At 40.5% G+C, this 21,687-nt stretch overlaps 1 protein-coding gene across 1 annotated transcript in view; it reads right to left on the bottom strand.

Moving 5' to 3' along the window:
- Positions 1 to 21,687, bottom strand: part of LOC126434319 (uncharacterized) — a 132,792-nt gene that overhangs the window by 51,124 nt on the left and 59,981 nt on the right. Inside the window, exon 5 of the mRNA XM_050090455.1 lies at positions 12,528 to 12,653. Within this exon, the coding sequence (XP_049946412.1) occupies positions 12,528 to 12,653 (126 nt within the window). The remainder of the gene's footprint in view (positions 1 to 12,527; positions 12,654 to 21,687) is intronic.

The raw sequence follows: 21,687 nt of genomic DNA, 5'->3' as shown, positions 1-21,687 counted from the left end.
AATGATGTAGGTCTCATCTGATATTAAGCTTTTCAGTGTGGTTTCTGGGATGTAAATTTTCTTGGAGTACCAGTACTCTACGATCTCATTTTTGGTTCTTTATTATGGCATAATGTCTTACATGGCAGAAGATGATAAGGTGCACTTGAAATTCAGCGAACAGTTGGAACTAGCCAATACTGTAGAATGAAACACTTCATTTCAAATAAAATGACCGCCTCAGTGGAAACACTAATAAAGCCAAATTTCTTTAGCAAAGTTGCAAAAATAACTTCATTGTTCTGCAAGGCGATTAATGCTTGACTGCTAATAACTTGGCAATAAAATAAAATCAGAAAACTGAAACTAATAAAATATTTTGCCCTCCATAATTGAATGTATTTTAATTCACTTGATAGCTCCCAGCCACAGATATCCATTTAGTTTTCATTTGACATGGGAGCTGTAAACGAAGAGGAAACAGTGAACTCACTTAGCGCAAATACGGGTCACGTGGAAACTAACCCCTTCCTCACAACAACTCAGACAACTCTGCACATGCGTGAATCTGGCAGCTAGGGTGCATGAGAAAAATTTTTCCCATTTGGGTCTGGCTGCTTGCTGCTACTGCTGATACAGCTAAAAGCCACACTTCGAGTAGCGGGAAGTGGGAGAAGGTAGTACTCATACGCTGCTCAACTGAGCATGCACATCAGCCCGCTGGCTATTGGTCAAACAAAACTAATGTGAACAGTTGTGATGTCTCACATATTTTTACTATTTGCAGATGCTTGTGCGTGCACGGTGTTTTGTTGTTGTGAATTGCACATTTCCTTTGCCACTTAAGTTTTATTTTTTTCCTCTAGTTTATATTTTACTGCTGCAGTATCATTCTCCAGTATCAGGATACAGTAACATTCTTTGCTAGAGAATCAATTCTTACCAGTCAAAATTACAAAAATGTAACTGAAAGCAAAAACAATGAAAAATTCCTGCAATTCTGAAAAATTCCCGGGTTTTTCCCGGTTTTCTCCCAGATGAAAAATTCCTGGGTATTTCCCAGATTTCCCGGTTGTCCCGGGTCGTATACATCCTGCCTTTAAATTATGTGTGCTATACTATTTTAAGTTGTAGTTAACATTACTGGTTCCAGCTTGACTAAGTTTCATTGGTAAAATTTTTTATGCCACAGTTATTCAAGGCAGCTTGTCTTGTTTTGTCTATCAGTTCTAAGCCCTGTTGGTAATATATGAATATTTTTTGCGCTGGTTGTGGGTAGTTTATTTGGTGCTCAGAATTTGTGAGATTTCATTTTTCCAACCCGCTTGTTAGTTTAAGCCATGTGGATGGTGGTGTTAATTTTATTTATACATTCTTTTGTAGAATTAGCCTGAATTATCACAACTTAAAATCAAGCTACATTCTCTCTTGGTTGAGATTTGCATTTTACCTAATTTCATGTTTGGCTATTTGTTCCTAATCTCAGGCTCTTTAAGGAGACAACCACTACTATTTATGAGAGTTCAAATAGTCTTCATCTGATTAACGTATATATTATATTTTACATTGTTTTTTAATGTTTCTCATTGCCTGTTGTGATCTGGTGTGTTTACAGGTGTTGACTGATTTGTAACCAAATATTTATTCATGCTTGATGTATTATATCAGAACGTTTGATAACTGAAAAGTTTTCACTCTGTTTTAATAGTACCTGAATTCATACTGTGATTTATTGAATCTATTTTGAGACAGAACTACCTGGGAGAGGTGAAGCTCTAAACTAGGTCATGATTTCAAAATGGAGATTAATATTCATCAAGTCTGAACTATTAGATGTTTATTACTGATTTTTTGGATTGTTGTATATTGAGCTTTTAAAGTTTAATGTGTAAAAATATGCATAATAACAATTTGCACTGCTTGATAAATAAATCTTTTTCTGATGTTGTGTTATGCTTTTTGTGACCTTGCACCCTATCACTTCCAGCTCCTCACTTGCTAATCATTTCACACATGAACATAAATTGTTACATACATCTATATGAGTTTGATATTACATTAGCCACTGTTGCTATGGGGTGTAAATATTATGTAACACACACACACGCACACACGCGCGCGCGCACACACACACACACACACACACACACACACACACACACACACACAGACCAAACACAACTAACACACACACGACCACTGTCTATGGCTGCTGAGGCCAGACTTTGAGCAGCTGTGCATGATGGGAGAAGGAGTGTGGGTGGTGGCAGTAAGGAGGAGGCTAGGGTGGGTCGGGGGGGGGGGGGGGGGCAGTAAAGGGCCACTTTTTGGAGCTTACAGGGATGAAGTAGAGAGGGTAGGACAGCTAGGTGCAGTCAAGAGGTTAGACAGAGGGTTGGGAAGGGAGGGGTGTGTGGAAAAGGTGAGAAGTAAAATCACTGTGGGTGCGCTGGTGGAATAGAGGGCTGTGTAGTGCTGCAAGGGAACATGGAAGGGGTTGATGGTTAAGGACGATGACTAATGAAGGTTGAGGCCAGGAGCGTTACAGGAACGTAGATTATATTGCTCGGACAGTTACCACCAGCACAATACAGAAAAACTGGTGTTGGTAGAATGAATCCAGATGGCACAGGCTGTGAAGCTGTCATTAAAATGAAGAACATTGTATTGGTCAGCTTGGTCATCAATTGGGTGGCCACTCATATGGACAGACAGCTTGTTGGTTGTCATACCCACAGAGAATGCAGTTCAGTAGCTGCAGCTTAGGTTGTAGATTACATTACTGGTTTCACAGGTAGCTCTGCCTTTGATGGGATAGGTGACACTTATTACCAGAGTAGAGTAGGTGGTGGTGGCAGGACATATGGGATAGGTCTTTCATCCACATCTATTACAGAGACATGAGCCATGAGGCAAGGTGTTGTGTAGGGATGGATGAGGATATTGTGTATGTTTGGTGAGTGGTGGAATACTAGTGTGGGAGGGGTGGAAAGGATAGTCTGTAGGACATTCCTCATTTCAGGGCATGATGAGAGGTAGTTGAAACCCTAGCAGAGAACTTGATTAGTTGCTCCAGTCCTGTGTAGTACTGAGTCGTGAGGGGAATGCTCCTCTGTGGTGAAACAGTAGGACTTTGGGATGTAGGGGTTGACTGGAGAGATAAGGCACAGCAAATCTGACTCTGCATAAGGTTGGGAAGATAATTACAGTCCGTGAAAACCTCAATGAAACCCTTAGTATATTTTGAGATGGATTGCTGATCAGTACAGATACGATGGCCACTGGTGGCTAGGCTGTATGCAAGGGTCTTCTTGGTATGGAACGGGGGGCAACTGTCAAAGTGGATGTATTGCTGGTAGTTGATAGGTTTGATATGGACTGAGTACTAATGAAGCCATCTTTGAGGTGGAGGTCAACATCAAGGACTGTGGCTTTATAGGTTGAGAAGGACCATGTGAAGTGAATAGAGGAGAGGGTATTGAGGTTTTTAGGTAATGTGGATAGCGTGTCATCACCCTGAATCCAGATCATGAAGATGTCATCAATGAATCTGAATAGGTTTGCATAGGATGGTGCCATGTGGGTGCCCATTGTCATACCCTGGATTTTTTTGTAGTTGTAGCCTTCAAAGGATAGGTAGTTGTGGATGAGGGTACAAATGGTTCAAAAGGCTCTAAGCACTATGGAACTTAACATCTGAGGTCATCAGTCCCCTAGACTTAGAACTACTTAAAGCTAACTAACCTAAGGACATCACACACTTCCATGCCCAAGGCAGGATTCGAACCTGCGACCGTAGCAGCAGTTCAGTTCCAGACTGAAGCGCCTAGAACTGCTTGGCCACAGCGGCGGTGAGGATACGGTTAGTCATGGTGACCAGGAAGGAGGTTGTAGATTTGGAATCTGTCAGGCACTGTGAAAGGCAGTGTTCAATAGCAGGAAGGCCTTGAGCATTAAGGATGTTGGTGTGAAGGGAGGTGGCATCAACAGTGACAACTGTGGCACCATGTGGTAAAGGAACAGGTACTGTGGAACGTTGGTGGGGGAAATGGTTCATATCTTTTATATAGGAGGGTAGGATGTGGGCAATATGATGCAAATGTTGGACTACAAGAGCAGAAATTCTCTCAGTGGGGCACAGTAACTGGTCACAGTGGGGTGTCCTGGGTGGTTGGTTTTATGGACTTTAGGAAGCATGTAGAAGGAAGGACTGTGGAGAGTGCTTGGGGTAAGGAGAGAGACAGACTCCAGTAAGAGGTTCTGGGATTTGAGGAGAGACTGGAGATCATGCTGGATTTCTGGAATGGGGTCACTGTGACAGTGTTTGGAGGTGGATGTATCTGGCAGCTGGTGGAGTCCTTATGCCAGGTAATCTTTGTGGTTCAAAACAACATTGGTGGAGACTTTGTCAGCAGGTAGAAGTATAAAGTTGGGATCAGTTTTTAGGTGGTGAATTGCAGTTTTTCTATGGATGTAAGGTGTAATGTAACAGACTACTGAAACTATCGATACCATCAGCTGGTGAGCTATGCGGTGCCATGAATCGACATGAAAGAACAAGTATATTAATATAAAATTACAGTCAACATAAACTGAAATATTATCATTTTATTATAAAAACTAATAATTTGCAGGACAATCATATTATGTATTTGTGGTGTCACCGCCAGACACCACACTTGCTAGGTGGTAGCTTAAATCGGCCGCGGTCCATTTAGTACATGTCGGACCCGCGTGTCGCCACTGTGTAATCGCAGACCTAGCGCCACCACCAAGGCAGGTCTCGTGATACGAGAGAGCACTCGCCCAGTTGTACGAGAACCTAGCTACCGCCCAGTTGTACGAGAACCTAGCTACCGACCAGATGTACGAAGCCTTTCTCTCTCATTAGCCGAGAGACAGAATAGCCATCAGCTAAGTTAATGGCTACGAACTAGCAAGGCGCCATTTGTATCAGTGCCTATAGCTTACGAGTATTCAAGAGAGATGTATTCCAAGGACTAATAAAAAGATAAGTAATAAGCATCTACATACTTTTCTTCTTATTCATTTATAAGTTCTCATGTTCCAGACTTCACGCCCGTCTGCGTTAGCCTTGCGTGCCCTATCGGCTACAGCGTTAGTCTAGCTTGCCTTTTTAGCCATCTCAACTTCACGGTGTCGGCCCAGCTACCGACACAACAGTATTGCTGCAGAACTATTTGAGAACTCTATTCAATTTTTGTACTGTTTTCATAAGTGTATACATGTGATGTATAAAATATCTATGCTCAATTCATGTTGGCAAACCTGTGCACTTTGTAAGGTCTTTGATTGTTAATACAGAAACAGTTTTTGCCAAGTGAGGCTAAGGGTCAGTCATATTTTGGTGATTCTAAGAGGCAGTGAGTCTTGAGAAGTCATGAGAAATGGACGATTTTGAGAAAGGTTGTGTTGTTGAACATTTTTGAGACAACGACTTATGTTGGAAAAGCTTATATTGGTGAACTATTGATTGTTATGAAGATGATACAACGAAAATATATAATATGGAAAGCTTTAAACAGTATCAGTTCTTACGTAGCATATTACAAACCCAAGGACCGATTGTAATAACAATTACAGCAAATCCAGAAGTTACCCCTAGACAACGAGCAAGCAACAACAAGTATTCAAGTTAAGTTAAGTAAATTATTTCATGTTTGTACTGTGAAGTTACCTTCTCTTTGTCAAATATTTCAGTCTCTTATGCTCTGTTAATAGAGTGAACAGACTGACGGGGACTTGTAGTCCACTATTGAAACCAGGAAGACCACACAGGTTTTTAAACATGTGTCATAATTTGATATAAAATAATTGATGATATTTAATATTTGTTCCCCAGACAAGAGAGGTAACATTACAAAGGTTAGCTTGGATGTTGAGGGATTTGGGGAATGTTGTGAGGCATGGTTCGAGGTTAAGAAATTTTGAAAAGTTAACAGGGAGTGATTTGGTAGCAGTGGGGGTGGATCACAGTTGGATGGAGGAGTGAATTGAGTGAGACAGGGTTCAGCATTGGTCTTTGGTTGAGTGGGGTTGGTGGCGAAAAAGTGTTTCCACTACAGGGGCAGGGAGAATGAGAGAAGGTCTTTAACAAGTCATGTATGATTGGATTTGGGAGTGGGACAAGAGGTGAGGCCTTTAAAAAGGACTGATACTTTTGTAGGGCTAAGACTTATGGAGGAAAGGTTCATGACTGTATTTCTGTTCTGTTTAGGTTTTGGATTCTGTATGGTGATGGGAGGAAGTTTTTAAAGGTGGGGAAAATGTAGTATGTCTGTGAGACAGGGTTTTTCAGGTATGTGAGGGAGGTTTGGAGCCTCTTGTAGAGGTGGTGGATGGTGGTATTCCAGGGTGGGAGGTGAAGAGGGTGGAGAGTTTTTTGAGGTGGCATTGTGTATGATGCTCTACTTCCTAGAGGGCAAGAATTTCAGCATGTGAGATAGGATTGTGATTGCATAGTAGGAGAATTTTGTGGATGGAGAGGAGTTATTGCAAGAAGGTATGGGCCTGACTGACATGGTTTTGCAGTATTATGTTGGTGAGGGTTAAGGATGGAGAAACTTGAACAGATGGAGGTCATTGTGGAAGGAGGGCTTGCAGTTGGAGATGGATTATTTGATAGTAAGGCCATTTTGGTTCCACAAGCCAAGCATGCCTCTCCAATTTCTCCTGAAATCCTTAAGCCCATCCCTGACCCTCTCCACAGGATTCCATTAGTCAATAATTCTTCTCCAGACTCTCCTGAAACCCTTAGGTTCATTTCAGAACAAAGACTCCCCACCCCAAATCTATCTCTCCCCCACCCCTACTACTACTACCCTCCACTCTTCTACTTTCTACACACATTGTAAAGTCAATAAACGCAACCTCCCAGAACATCCCATTGTGGCCAGTTACTGTGACCTCACCAAGAGAATTTCTGCTCTTGTAGACCAGCACCTGTAGTCTTTACCAACAATCTACCCTCTATATAAAAGATACCATCCATTACCTCCACCAACTCTCCACAATTCTTGTTCCTTTACCACACAGTACCTTGCTTATCACTTTTGGTGCAGCCTGCCTTTGTTACAGCAACATCCCTAATGCCCATGGCCTTCCTGCATTGAGCACTAAGTTTCCCAATGGCCAACATATTCCAAACCTACAACCTCCTTCCTGTACAGCATGACAAACTATATCCTCACCCACAATTACTTCTCCCTTGAAGGCATCACCTACAAACAAATCTGGGTTATAGAAATGGGCACCCACATGGCACCATCCTATGACAATCTCTTCATGGGCCATCTAGATAAATCCTTTCTAACCACCCACAATCCTGAACCCTGTACCTGGTTCAGATTCATTGATGACATCTTCATGACCTGGATTGAGTGTGAGGACACCCTATCCATATTCCCCCAGAACCTCAACAGCCTCTCCCCCATGGTCCTCCTCAACCTGTTAAGCCATCTTCATCAATGTTGACCTCTACTTCAAAAATGGCTAGTACTTCCATCCACATCAAATCTAACAACCACCAGTGATGCCTCCACTTCAGCAGCTGCCACCCATTCCATACCAAGAAGACCCTTGCATGCAGCCCAGCCACCCATGGCCATTGCATTTGTAGTGATGAACAATCCCTCTTCTAAGGGTCTGACAGAGGCCTTCACAGACCATAATTACCCTCCAAATTTTGTACAGAGTCAGAACTGCTGTGCCTTATCTCTCCAGTCAACCCCCACCTCCCAAAGTCCCACCATCTAGCCACAGAGGGGCATTCCCCTCATGACTCAGTACCACCCAGGATAGGAGCAACTAATCACATTCTTGGCCAGACAACATCTTGTAGTGCCCTAAAATGAGGAATGTCCTACCACTATCCTTTCCACCCCTCCCACAGTGCCATTCTGCCACCCACCAAACCTAAACAGTACCCTCATCCCTCTCTACACAACATATGTTCCCAATCCCTTGCCTCATGGCTGATATTCTTGTAATAGACTTAGATGCAAGACCTATCTCATACACCCTTCCACCACCATCTACTCCAGTCCAGTCACAAGTATCACGTATCCCATCAAAGGCAGCACTACGTGTGAAACCAGTCATGTCATCCACTGGCTAAGTTACAACCACTGGGCAGCATTCTGCATGGGCATGACAACCAATAAGCTACCTGTTCACATGAATGACCAATGACAAGCTGTGATCAAGAAAGAGCTGGACCACCCAGTTGCTAAGCATACTGCTGAACACAATGTTTTTCATTTTACATTTTGTGTCATCTGGATCCTTCCTACCAAAACAATCTTTTCTGGATTGCACAGGTGGAAACACTCTCTGCACTATATACTATGTTTCCTTCACCTACCTAGGCCTTTCCCACTCCAGCACTACATAGTCCTCTATTTTACCAGCACTCCCAGAGTCTGTTTACTTCTCTCCTTCTATGCTCCTCCACCCCTGACTGCACCTAGCTTCTCTACTCTTTCTCCACCTCATCCCTGTATGCTCCCACAAACAGCACTTTACTGTCCCCCTCCCCTACCGTACTATCCCACTCCCTCCACATGTCAGCCAGACTGCTTCTTCCACCACGTGCAACTGCTCACAGTCAGTCAGAGATAGCAGTCGTGTGTGTGTGTGCGTTTTGTTTAATTTGGAAGAAGAACTTTTGGCCAAAACCTTACTTGTTTGACAGTCTATTCATTGTACCTATCTGCAACTCAACATTTCTGCTACACTTTGAGTAGCAATCTAACCTTTTGATAATATCATCATTATTTCATCCTGGACTCTCCACTGTTTGATTTCACATATCTTTTTATATGCTTTCACGTACACGGTTCAGAGTAATTTTATGCTTTCCCCCACAGCTCAAACAAGTATTTACAACCATACGTGGTGTTATTCTTCATGTACGCTCTATGTCCTCTGTGAACCCAAACTTTTTTAGCAATTTATTTTGTAGACAGTCTACATTTTCCTCTGAACTAAGCAGATACAAGTTATCTTTACAACATATCCCTCATTCCCATAATCATCTTGCCCTCAGTCTCGGGTAACCCACTTTACCCACACCCTCTAGCCCACAGTTTTGCTTTCCTCCATCCTGTCACCCCCTCCCTTCTCATGTACCCACATTAGTCCAGCAAGAACCATGTAGAGACATAGCCAAGTGCCTGTATATGTGTGTGTGTGTGTGTGTGTGTGTGTGTGTGTGTGTGTGTGTGTGTGTGTTTGTGTGTGTGTATGTGTGTGTGTGTGTGTGCTGAAAGGTAGCAAGTTCACTTTCTTTTTGTGTGTGGTTATTGATGACTCAGCACTTCTGCTTTTTGGTGAGTGGTCTCCTTTAACACAAAAATATTTTCATTCCACCAGGACTTTCCTACGACAATGAATCAAATTCATGATATGAAGATGTTCATTTTAAGAAGTTACAAATGTTGTAGGAAAGTCCTGGTGGAATGAAAATATTTTTGTGTTAAAGGAGACCACTCACCAAAAAGCAGAAGTGCTGAGTCATCAATAACCACACACAAAAAGAAAGTGAACTTGCTACCTTTCAGCAAACACACACACACACACACACACACACACACACACACACACACATATTAGCACTTGGCTATGTCTCTACAGGGCGCTTGCTGGACTAATGTGGGTACATGAGAAGGGAGGGGGTGACAGGATGGAGGAAAGCAAAACTGTGGGCTAGAGGGTGTGGGTAAAGTGGGTTACCCGAGACTGAGGGCAAGATAATTATGGGAATGAGGGGTATGTTGTAAAGATAACTTGTATCTGCTTAGTTCAGAGCAGCAGATGTTAGAGGGAAGGATTAGATGGTGCAGGTTGTGAAGCAGCCATTGAAACTGAGCATGCTCTGCTCAGCTGCATGTTCAACTACAGGTGGTCAGCAATAGTTTGGCAGTTGCCATTCTTCCTGGTGGACTGCTGGTCATATAGACATAAAAAAAAACTGTAGTGTTTGCAACAGAGCTTGTATATGACATGGCTGCTTTCACAGGTTGCTAGCCTCTGATGGGGTAGGATGATCCAGAGACAGGACTTTAGTAGTAAGTGCTGGATATGACCCCTGTGGCAAGAGGATGGGAGTGGGACGGGTGTAGTTATGGACTAGGATATTGTGTAGGTTCGGTGGGAGATAGAACATTTTAGGAGGGAAGGGAAAGATCTTGGGTAGGATGTCCCTCATTTCAGGGCTACATAATAGATCCCTGATGAAGGATTTGTTTCAGTTGTTCTACTCTTGGATGATACTGGGTGACTAGGGGATGCTCTTTTGTAGCTTATTCTTGGGGTTGAGTATTGGAGGTGTGTGAGGATATGGCACAAGAAATCTGTTTGTGGTCTAGGTTTGGAAGGTAGTGCATGTCTGTGAAGGCCTTCCTGATACCTTCAGCATACTGGGAAAGGGACATCTCATCACTGCAGATATTTCATCTGCGGGTGGCCAGGCTGGTTGGGTTTTTTTTTATTTTATTTTATTTTTTTATTTATTTATTTATTTTTTTTGGAAGGGATGGCAGCTGTCAAAATCAGACACTATTGTTTGTTAGTGGGTTTAATGTGAATAGAGATGTAGACAGAGCTTTCAGAGAGGTAGAAGTCAATATCAAAGAAGGTATCATGTTGAATTGAGTGGGACCAGGTGAATCAGATGGGAAATGTGTTGAGGTTGTGAAGCAATGAGATTAGGGTAACTTGGCCCTGAGTTCAAATTGTGAAGATACCAGCAATGAATCAGACCCAGACTAAGAGTTGGGATTTTTGAGAAGCTAGGAGGTTTCCTTTTGATGGCCCATAAACTGTGTGGCATAGAAGGGTGTCATATGGATGCCCATCCATGGCTCTGCTGTGAATTTGTCTGTAAATCTCCTCTTCAAAGCAAAAGTTGTTATCAGTCAGGACTTAGTCTGTGAGGTGTACGAGGAATGAGTTGGTGGGTTTTGACTCTGAAGGATGTGAAGGATGTTGGGAGAGATCATGGTCAACAGTGGCAAGGTTACAGGCATGAGGGATGTTTTTGTTTAGGTAGGTGGTACCAATAGTGATGAGTAGGGATGGTGGAGAGATGGTGAAGGAAGTGATTAGTATCTTTAATGTGGGAGGCTAGGTTTCAAGCAGTTGTTTGAAGATGCTGGTTGACAGGAGTGGAAGTTGTTGCAGGCGGAGCACAAAGGGGTACCAGGATTGTTGGGTTTGTGGATTTTGGGGAACATCTAAGAGGTGGGTGTATGGGGTGTGAGGTGTCAACGGGATAAGGAGGTAGATGGACTCAGTGGATAGTTTCTCAGAAGAGCCTGTAAGTTTCAATGGGCATTGGAGGTTATGTTGGACTTCTGGAATGAGATCCCTATGGCAGAGCTTATAGGTGGAGTAATCAGAAATGTGGAGGAGGTGTTCTGTCAGGTAGTCAGTGTGACTCATCACAACATTGGTGGAGTCTTTGTCTGCAGGCAGGATGATTAAGTCAGCATCTGTTTTCAGATCATGTATGGCTGTCCTCTCTTATGTTGAAAGGTTGGTGTTCTTATGAAGGGATCTGGTGAAGGATGGTGAGATCAAGTTAGAAGTAATGAATTCCTGGAAGATGGGCAGAAAGGTAATTAAGTGGGATGTATGGAGAGTCACAGCTGAATGACTGTATGAACTGAGGGAGGCAAGGTTCAGTGCTGGGATTAAGGTGGCTTTGATTGGAGGGCTGGGGCAAAAACATTTTTCCACTGTAGGAATTGGGAGAAAGAGAGTAAGTCTTTGACAAGTCCAACATGGCCAAATTTGTGTGTGGTGCTGAAGGAGTGGCATTTGGATAGGATTGGAACTTCTGTGCAACTGAGGTTTTTGGTGGAAAGGTTTACAACACTGTGCTGGGTTTGCTCTGGTTCTTATTTTTGTGGAGTTTTGGGAGTAAGTTTTGGAGAATGTTGAAAATTGAGAGGTCAGCTATGCCAGGTCTGGGTGCTATGAGGCGTTGATGGGGGGCCCACTGTGAGTAGGATGGGTGTTGATGGATAGTGGGATTAGGACATCAACAAGTTTGACACTCACATCCCCATGTCACCTTCAGTGTGTGCTGCAACTCACTGGCTGCAGTAACTGTGCATCACATGCCTTGCCCATGTACCTGCTACCCTTCCTTCTCACATTCCTAGCCAGCAAACCAGCTGCCTCTCCTGAACCAAAAGAAATCTAACCCCAACCCCTCTCCCTGCCTCTCACCTCTCTCCCTCTACCCATTCCACCCAATATAACATCCCATCACAACAACTTAGTGCACCTACCAAAATGCAGTACTGGCTCTATTCATCCATCCTGCTGTATGTATACACCAAAAGCTAGCAAATTTTCTTTCTTTGTGTAGGTGCCCGTCAACAACTCAACAATTTTGTGTTTTGGTTAGAGGTCTCCTTTAATCCAAAAGTCTTTAATTTTAAGAAGAAACATTTCTATTAGCTCATTTGTGTATTAATTGTGAAATAGAACAATACAATAGAAGTTTAAACAGTCCTTACCTCTGTTTACTGAATCACATTCTATTTGAGTCACCTTGATATTCCATCTTCGACCAAAAGTATTTGTGGTAGTGGCATCAACTGATAATTGCAGAGGAGTATTACCAGCTTCGAAATCAACATAAACTGCAAGTAAGAGAAGAAAAAATACTTACATAGAAAAAAATAATTTTAATGGCTGATTTAATTTTTGGAAAAAATAAAAACAAATCATAGCTCTAAAATCTATAACATCTATTTTATGTGGTATCACAATACATAAAATGGATCTGGAGTTATTAATATCATTCATTTTCATTCTAAGCTGTGGGAGTGAAATTGTGGAGTCACAGTACATGAAATGCATCTGAATTATTATCATCCATTTCTATTCTAAACTGTGGGAGTGAAATTATGGAATATTCATTTTCAATTTCTTAACTTATTTTTAGCTTGCAACAAAGCATGATATCCTCATCTGTGAGATTGCTATGCAAGCATGATCAAATGTGTCCAGGATATAATATTAAAATGGTAACTTATTATTGAGGATGATTTAATTATTTACCCCCAGTACAAGTGACAAACTTTTTTAATTAAACAGAAATTTTCAGTACACTATATGGTAAGTGCATGAACAGTCGGAGATTATTACAGAACAGAGAAATGTTTGGAAAACAATGTAAACATTTGGAAAATGCAACCAGTGCTCTTTGTCAAAGTCAATATACCTAAATGTCCATTCTTCATTGAGAGCAGAAACTTGTCATTGTGGGATAGTGTCAAATACATAGGTCTCAAACTGACAAAGGGCTCACACCGGGAGACACAAACTGAAACTTATAATAAATTCTGAAATCTTTCCTGACAACTTGGTCTTCTTCTGAGAAGCAGTTCTATCAACTACAACAGAACTCATGTCATGGAGGCAAATAACAATACTGTATAGCTTGATGACAGTCACTCACTACAATCTTTGCTGGGTTACATGAGCAGATAAAACTGCAGCATTTTATTGCTGAAAAAGGGTTGCTACATTCTGGTCCTCAACAAGCACCCATTTCTCATACTAAAACAACCTTAGACACAATAGTAATTCAAAACATCATTAAAAGTACCTGTTATTAGCCAATCTTATTTACATTTAGGAACTGAACTTATCTGTTAGCTGCATAGCAAACAATAATTGTTATCTATGTTTACACATAAACATCTGTGAAGTGCATGACAAAGGGTACTGCCCAGTGTACTATGTATTGGGTTTTCTTCCTGTTACACTCACATATGAAGACAAGATGAAGTCTACTGTTATGCCTCTGTGTTCACCATCATTAGTCTAATCTCATACTCACAGACCCTAAGGGGACAGTATATAGGATGCTGAGCTATATGCCTAGATTCTTCACTAAGAAGTGGTTCTTGAAGTTTTGTAAGTAGGTTTTTGTGGGATAGTTAACATTGATCTTCAAATGTCTCTCAATCCAGATACCTTTGTTTTTATAATATACAGCTAATTATTGTTCTACTGTAAATATCTCTGTGGTCATGTTGATGTTAAAATGCAACAAGAGATAAAGAGCAGCTGTTTAATATAATTGAGGAATCTGCAGCTTTTTTTTCAAAATGATGACTTTCCTATTTCTGCTATTTAGCTTAAGTAAGCACATATGGTTTATGTCAGCTTATAATGGAATTGGTCAATGACCCTTTTTTCACCACATATTGGAACATGTGATAATTCGAGTATCTGATATGCACAATCACTAAGCACCCAGTACACCCAGACAACCAGATCATCCAGTACACAAAAGTACTTATAAAATCATATACCGGTACATTGTTGTTTACTTTGTTATGATTAAATAGATTATTGAAAATTAATTCACTTAAGTACTAATATTCTAAAATGTATAAGAAGAACATATTTTAAATGTGAAATGTTGTGTTCCCTTTAATTTTGAAAGAATCTTTGAAATGATTCACATTTATTATTGGTTCTATTTAAACATATATTAGATTATAATCTGAGGAATATCTGTGATGTAAGTGCTGTAAAATACTACTGACTTACAAATTTTATCTTTTTGTGTCAACAATCCATATGTAATTGTCACATATTTGAGTTAACAATGCAACATGAGCATTGGTGGTCACGTTGTATCCAAGGTGGATATTTAGTGTGTGTTAATGTCAGTCTATAATCCAGACTCTATTTTGTTCTGTTGTAAGCAGTAGGTCATCCTGGTGTAACTTGTGAAGTATGATTGCAAAAGAACATATGTGAAACATCTGCAACTATTAATCCAAATATTAATACGCAGCACAGACAGGAAACCTTTTTATACTGCAATAACCAATAGCAAGGAATTAGATCTCTTAGAACACTGAGCCTATTTGATGAAGAAAGTATGATGGGTTATGAAAGAGAAATTAAGAAGATGATAACAGACTCAATAGTTATCATACCATTGATCTTTAAACATAATGATCTCACGTTCATTCTCCAGTTGTTTACAGTACTGGAGAAGTGAAGAAAAAATCAATTCATTTTCCAAACAAGGTTTGTGGGCTAATTTTTATGAAGTGTTGAACTTTAATAGCAGAAAAGGTGGAAACATGGGAAGCTGACATACACCATAATTGCTTACTTAAGCTAAGTAACAGAAATAGGAAAGTCATCATTTTGAAAAAAAGCTGCAGATCATTCAGTTATATTAAACTGAATGAACCACAATGTATGAATGAATGAATGATTTTATATTAAAAAATATATTAACACTAGGGATGCCATCATATTTCTCCTGCAGGTTGCAATAATAATCCATTATCAATCAGCATCGAGCTGAAATTTTTGTACTGTTTTATTGAGAAGAATGTTGCATGAATTTTCAGAGGGATTTCCTTAGTAGTTGTCATTAGTTGACGTTTTTCACCTTTACAATCCTTAAACATGAATTTTACTACTTCATCTTCATGATCACATTCTGAGTATGGCCTATACATTTTGTCTCATGGTGACAATCTTATCTTTCATTTCTCATTCATTTATATGAAAGATATAAATGTAATAAAATTTATGAAATTGACTGTACTGTCAAAATTTATCCTAATCAAATAGAATGAAGAACACTAGCATAAAGATAGCCAAACATTTTGAATCACTGGCTTTTCCATTCACTAAGCATGTTCTGCAGAAACTGGCATGAAAGAATTTTCAGCACTGTGCATTGCAGCAAGGCACACATCTACTGAGAGCTGTAACTATAATGGACCATCCAAGAGCCATCTATTAAGAATTAGTTGTGGCTGATTACATTCAGCTGCACTATATACAGAAGAAAATCTTATCCAATTAGGAGAAAAATTGTTAACTTGAAGAATATATTGATTTTCCACTTACACTATTTAGTTGCCATATTTTTACTACTGTTTAAAACACACACACAGTCACATACACACACACACACATGCACACACACACACACACACACACACACACACACACACACACACACACACAGAATATTTATGTATAAAAACATAGAGAACAACACTGGAACTTCCAGACAGGCTGCAGATTTTTATATTACATTATGTATTCAGCATCACTGAATTTGTGGAAAGTGGTTTTTTTCTTATATTATGGTGGTGTACTTTCATTGTCAGCCACAAACGCTTTTAAAAAGGTACAGTATTAAATGTGAGTGTATGAACCCCAAATTCATTAAGGAATCCTTGTAAGAGGTTCTATTATGTATTTTTGAAAGAGACACACTGCCCAGGCTTTTGAACTAATAGTTCTTTCATTGAGGAGAAGTAAAGGACATGTTGGGGAAGGTTAACAGGAAGGGCAAGTCACTCAGATCCCAGGGTGAGAGAGGCCCACATGTGGTGAGGACAAGGATAGACTTTGTCCTCAATACAGGAGGGCCTTCCTCTTCCTAGGGTCTGAGTGACTTGTAGGCAAGCAAAGCTCTGGATTCTGGCCCATACTGGCTAAATGGGACCAGCTGCGTCATTCTCTACCAATGGCATCATTTGTATGCAGCTTGGAGGGCCATGGGATCAGCAGTCTGCTCTCCCAGTTGTCGATGGCTTGCTTGACATTGGAGCCAGTATGCCTCAATTGAGTAGCAACTCAGCTGACATCATGAGGTTGAGTGCACTTCGGTCCAGTGTTTCTACCAAGGAAAAAGTCCTGGCAGTACCAAGAATCAAACCAGGGGCCTAAGCATAGCAGCCATATATGCAGGTCACCATGCCACAAACATGGTCTGAGAGACCAGGCCTTCTTTTAATTTTCCCCAACACCTCTGTTACTCACCCATGATGAAGAAATTGTTAGCTCTGAGCAACATGTAGTGTACTTACTTTTATGTGTGTTTATCAACAGTGCTATACATTTTGCCTCCTGAAGGTTAGTGTTGGTCAAAAGTTCTGTCTCCATATTTATTAGTGTTCATGATTGAATTTCCCTTTTATACAATTATACAATATTTTTATTGATTAAATCTTCAAAAGTAACACTTTGTAAACTTTGGTACATTATCACAAAAGATGACTGCTAGGATGACAGGAAGTGAAAGTATATAGTATAAGCTGTTTCTTAAGTGGGAACAATGCCAAACTAAATATCCTGATATGTTTATTAATATTGTGACTTCATTTAGGCTCGTTATGCACTAAAATACCAATAAATTTGACACAATGTATTTCATTTACTGTATGACCAACAAAATCTGTTTCTGATACTTTTAATGGCGTTTGTTTAACTTTTTGTAATGTGAGTTTTTGCATACAAAAAGTTAACGTCTTTAATGTGAATATGTTGTAAATTTCTACATCTTCATCTACATCTACATAGATACTTTTCAAACCACCATATGGTGTGCAGCAGAGGGTACCCTGTACCACTACTAGTCATTTTCTTTCCTGTTCCTCTTGTAAACAGAGTGAGGGAAAAATGACCATCTATATGTCTCCAAATCAGATATAATTTCTTGTACCTTATCTTCATGTTCCTTACATGCAATGTATGTTGGTGGCAATAGAATCATTCGGCTGTCAGCTTCAAATACCAACTCTCTAAATTTTCCCAATAGTGTTTCTTGAAAAGAATATCGCCTTTCCTCCAGAGATTCCCATTTGAGTTCCCAAAGCATCTCTCATGTTGTTCAAACCTACCATAACAAATCTAGCAGCCTGCTACTGAATTGCTTCGATTTATTCCTTCAATCAGACCTGGTAAGGATGCCAAATAGCAATACTCAAGAACAGGTCACTCCAGCATCGTATATGCAGTCTCTTTGCAATGTTATGCCCAGATATTTAAATGACTTGACTGTGTCAAGCAGGACTATAGTAATACTGTATCCGAACATTATGGGTTTGAATGTCCTCCTTCTCTGCATTAACTTACATTTTTCCACATTTAGGGCTACCTACCATTCATCAAACCAACTGGAAATTTTGTCTAAGTCATCTTGTATATTTATACAGTCACTCAACTTTTAGGGCTACCTACCATTCATCAAACCAACTGGAAATTTTTTTAAGTCATCTTGTATATTCCTACAGTCACTCCACTTCAACACCTCACCATATACCATGGCATCATCAGCAGCAACAACAGATTACTACCCACCCTGTCTGCCAGATCATTTACGTACATAGAGAACAACAGTGGTCCCATCACACTTCCCTGGGGCACTCCTGATGATACCCTCATCTCTGTTGAACAGTTGCCATTGAGGAAAACATACTGGTTTCTATTATTTAAGACATCTTTGAGCCACTCATGTATCTGTGAACTTATTCCATATGCTCATGCCTTTTTAACAGCCTGCAGTCAGGCTCTGTGTAAAATGCTTTCCAGAAATCTAGAAATATGGAATGTGCTTGATGCCATTCATCCATAGTTCTCAGTATCTTGTGTGAGAAAAGGACAAGCTGAGTTTTTCATGAGTGATACTTTCTAAATCCATGCTGATTTGTGGACATAAGCTTCTCAGCCTCAAGGAAGTTTATTATATTTGAACTGACAATAAGTTCAATGATTCTGATGGAAACAGAAGTTAGGGATATTGGTCTGTAATTTTGTGGGTCCATTCTTTTAACTTTTTATATACTGGAGTCACATGCACTTTTTTCCAGTCACTTGAGACTTTGTGTTGGGCAAGAGATAAATAATAAATGCAAGCTAGGCAAGGGGGCTAAAGGCGTAGAGTAATCTTTGTAAAATTGAACTGGGATTCCATCCAGACCTAGTGATTTATTTGCTTTCAAATCTTTCAGTTGCTTCTCTATGTCAGGTATGCTTATCACCATGTTGTACAACAAGGAGTCTGTCTGATTGTTAAATGACAGTATTTTTGGATGGTCCTCCTCTGTGAATGATTTCTTCAACATGAAATTTAAATCTTCAGCTTTTGTTTTTCTATCTTCAACTGCCACACCAGATTGGTCAACAAGGACCTGAATGGAAGCTCTAGTCCCTTTAGTGATTTTACATAAGACCAGAATGTTCTTGGGTTCTCTGTCAGATCTTTTACTACTGTGTGATGGGGGTACTTGTTGGATGCTTTGCACATAGATCTTTTCACACATGCATGAATCTCTTCTAACCTTCAATTATTGTCATTTATGCATTCACTTTTGAACCGATAGTGCAACAGCCTCTGCTTCCTCAGCATCTGCCGATGGTGAGTCTCTCCTATCCTTTATCCATTTACTAGGCACGTAACTCTCCAGACCCGCTGATTTACAATCTGCTCAAGCTTTTCCCATAATTCCTCTACATCCATCTTACTGGAACTAAATGTTGCCAATTCATTCTTTAAGTAAGATGTTAATAATTGCTTATCTGCTCTATCTAGCATAAACACCCTCCTAGCCTTCTTGACTGATTTATTAACTTTTGTAATCATAGTTGCTATAATGACATCATGATCACTAATCCCCATTTCTATAATGACATTGTCAACAAGCTCTTGCATATCTGTAGTTACAAGGTCTAAGATATATCCATTGCATGTACGCTGCTGAGCTAGCTGCTCAACACAAGTATCTGATTTTCACTGACTATTATCTGATTTTTTTTTAGGATTGCTAAATTTGTCATGTTGTTTCATATGATCATTTACATAGCATACATTTTAGATTATCAATAGCTTTTAATGTGACTGACAAGTCATGAACACAGGAAAAAACAGGAGAGGACCAAATACCAAGTCATGTAGGACATCACATTGCACATTTTCCTTTTATGAATTTAGTTTTATGCTTTTAATTTTTATAGGAAAGTGTTTTCTACTGTATGTTGAATCTTTCAGGAAACACAGTGGCAGATTTAGACAGCAAAATGCTACTGCTGCATGTGCAAGTGCTGGAATCATCACTGCAGTGCTGGCTGCAGGGCCATGCCTGTGTTTCCAGTGCTTGTGGTCACCCTTTAAAGTTAGAAGTGCAGTGGCTCTATCTTTGGTCATGATTGTACTGAACTGAAGTACTGTGGCCACTGCACATCATTGTTTTGGTCATAGTAGTTGCTATGTCTCAGGTTTTCACTACTGGATTACTTGTTGGACTTGTTATTCAACTGTGTCATCTCTGTTGACTGTCTTTCCCCTGTTGTTCTCCTCCTGTGAGAAAACAACTCGTGTTTACAGCCTTGGCCAGTCAGCCAATTTCTGTGGGTTCTTGAGTCATTCCTGGTATTGTCAGATTTTGGTCACTGTATCTGACAACAAGGAAAGAGGTTAGTAGCATGGCACAGATGCAAAATTGTTCAGCTCATGGAACAACAGCAACAGTTGCTCTTGCAGCAGTAATTGCAACAGCATTTCCAACGGCAGTAGGAAATTGATTTGCTCCATTAGGAAATTCAGTCTGTGAAGGATCGACTGCAGGTTCATGGTACCTATCCCATACAGGCTGTGGTCACTTTCCAGGTGGATAGCCAAAAAGGATTGGGACATGTATTTGCAATGGCTGAAACAGCACTTCACCCTCTTTTGGGTCTCTGATGACACTCTGTAATGGTCGTTCCTTCTTTCTTGGGCTTTCCTGGGGACAAATATCTTACTGAAGAAACTGGCTCCTCTTTCAAATCCAGTCACATTCACTTTCAAGTAGACGTGCTCCTTGCTTTTGAGTTATTATTCACAATGATTCCATGTGGTCACACTGTGGCTTGTGTTTCATTGATACCACAAGCAACCTGGTCAGTCACATCACACTCATGGGTGACTGATTTGCAAGGGTTGATTCACTGTCGCAATTTCGCTTCTATGAATTGTTTGCAAGGCCTCCTATGCAGACTCCTTAATTTGAGATGTAGCGCCTCAACTGGATCCCAATCTGAAGTTTGCACAGCAGCCCTAAACCTGGAAACCTTTTGTTGGACAATATTTCGAAAATCACACACTTCTTCAAAACATGCATGCAGCAAATGAATACCTCACTATTCACTCACAAGCAGCAGTAGTCCAACCCCCACGTTATGCACTGGGGGAGACGGGATACTCATAAGTCATTTTCCCAATTGTAGTGTCATGATCTGTTTATTTCAGATGTGTCAATAGGCTCTGAACAGCCAGCCACACACTCTTGTCAGGGCAGTGGGGTCTTCCATCACATCCTGACTGTTTTACACTGGGATGTCTAGATCGCTGGGTGCACTGCATCTGTTGTTGGAAAGATGGCTATCTCTGAACTGTCTGTTGTAAATTGTCAGGATAATGAAACCCTGCTCCTCCCTCGCATCAAATCATTGTTCCCCAGGGTGATCCTCCCACTATTAAGTTGTTTACCAACCTTAATATTGCAAACCAGATCATACATTTCCCTGTACACACAGTTTCCTTGGAAACTTCAAACATATCCTCTTCTGGATTCCCATGAATTGGCTCCTTCGCCCCATATGTTGATCACATAAGATGACAGTTTAATTCCCCTCTGGGGTCAGTTCACAATCACAGCTGGCTGGAAAAAAGTCACAGGGCTCGCAATGCTGTTTGTGGTCGGTAGTCACTTAGCTGGCAACATTTTCAGTAGGATGCCTTCTTGTTGTTTGGATTCTTCATCACCAATGAGGTAAAGGTCATCTCTGACATGGTTCCCTTCCAGGAACTCAACAACCTTAGTGCCACTTTCTACACCTATATTTGAACCCGGCTTATGG

The sequence above is a fragment of the Schistocerca serialis genome, chromosome 1 (genome assembly GCF_023864345.2).
Source record: "Schistocerca serialis cubense isolate TAMUIC-IGC-003099 chromosome 1, iqSchSeri2.2, whole genome shotgun sequence".
NCBI lineage: Eukaryota > Metazoa > Arthropoda > Insecta > Orthoptera > Acrididae > Schistocerca > Schistocerca serialis.
Note: the sequence above shows the minus strand (reverse complement) of the source record. Positions and strands in the feature narration are given on the sequence as shown.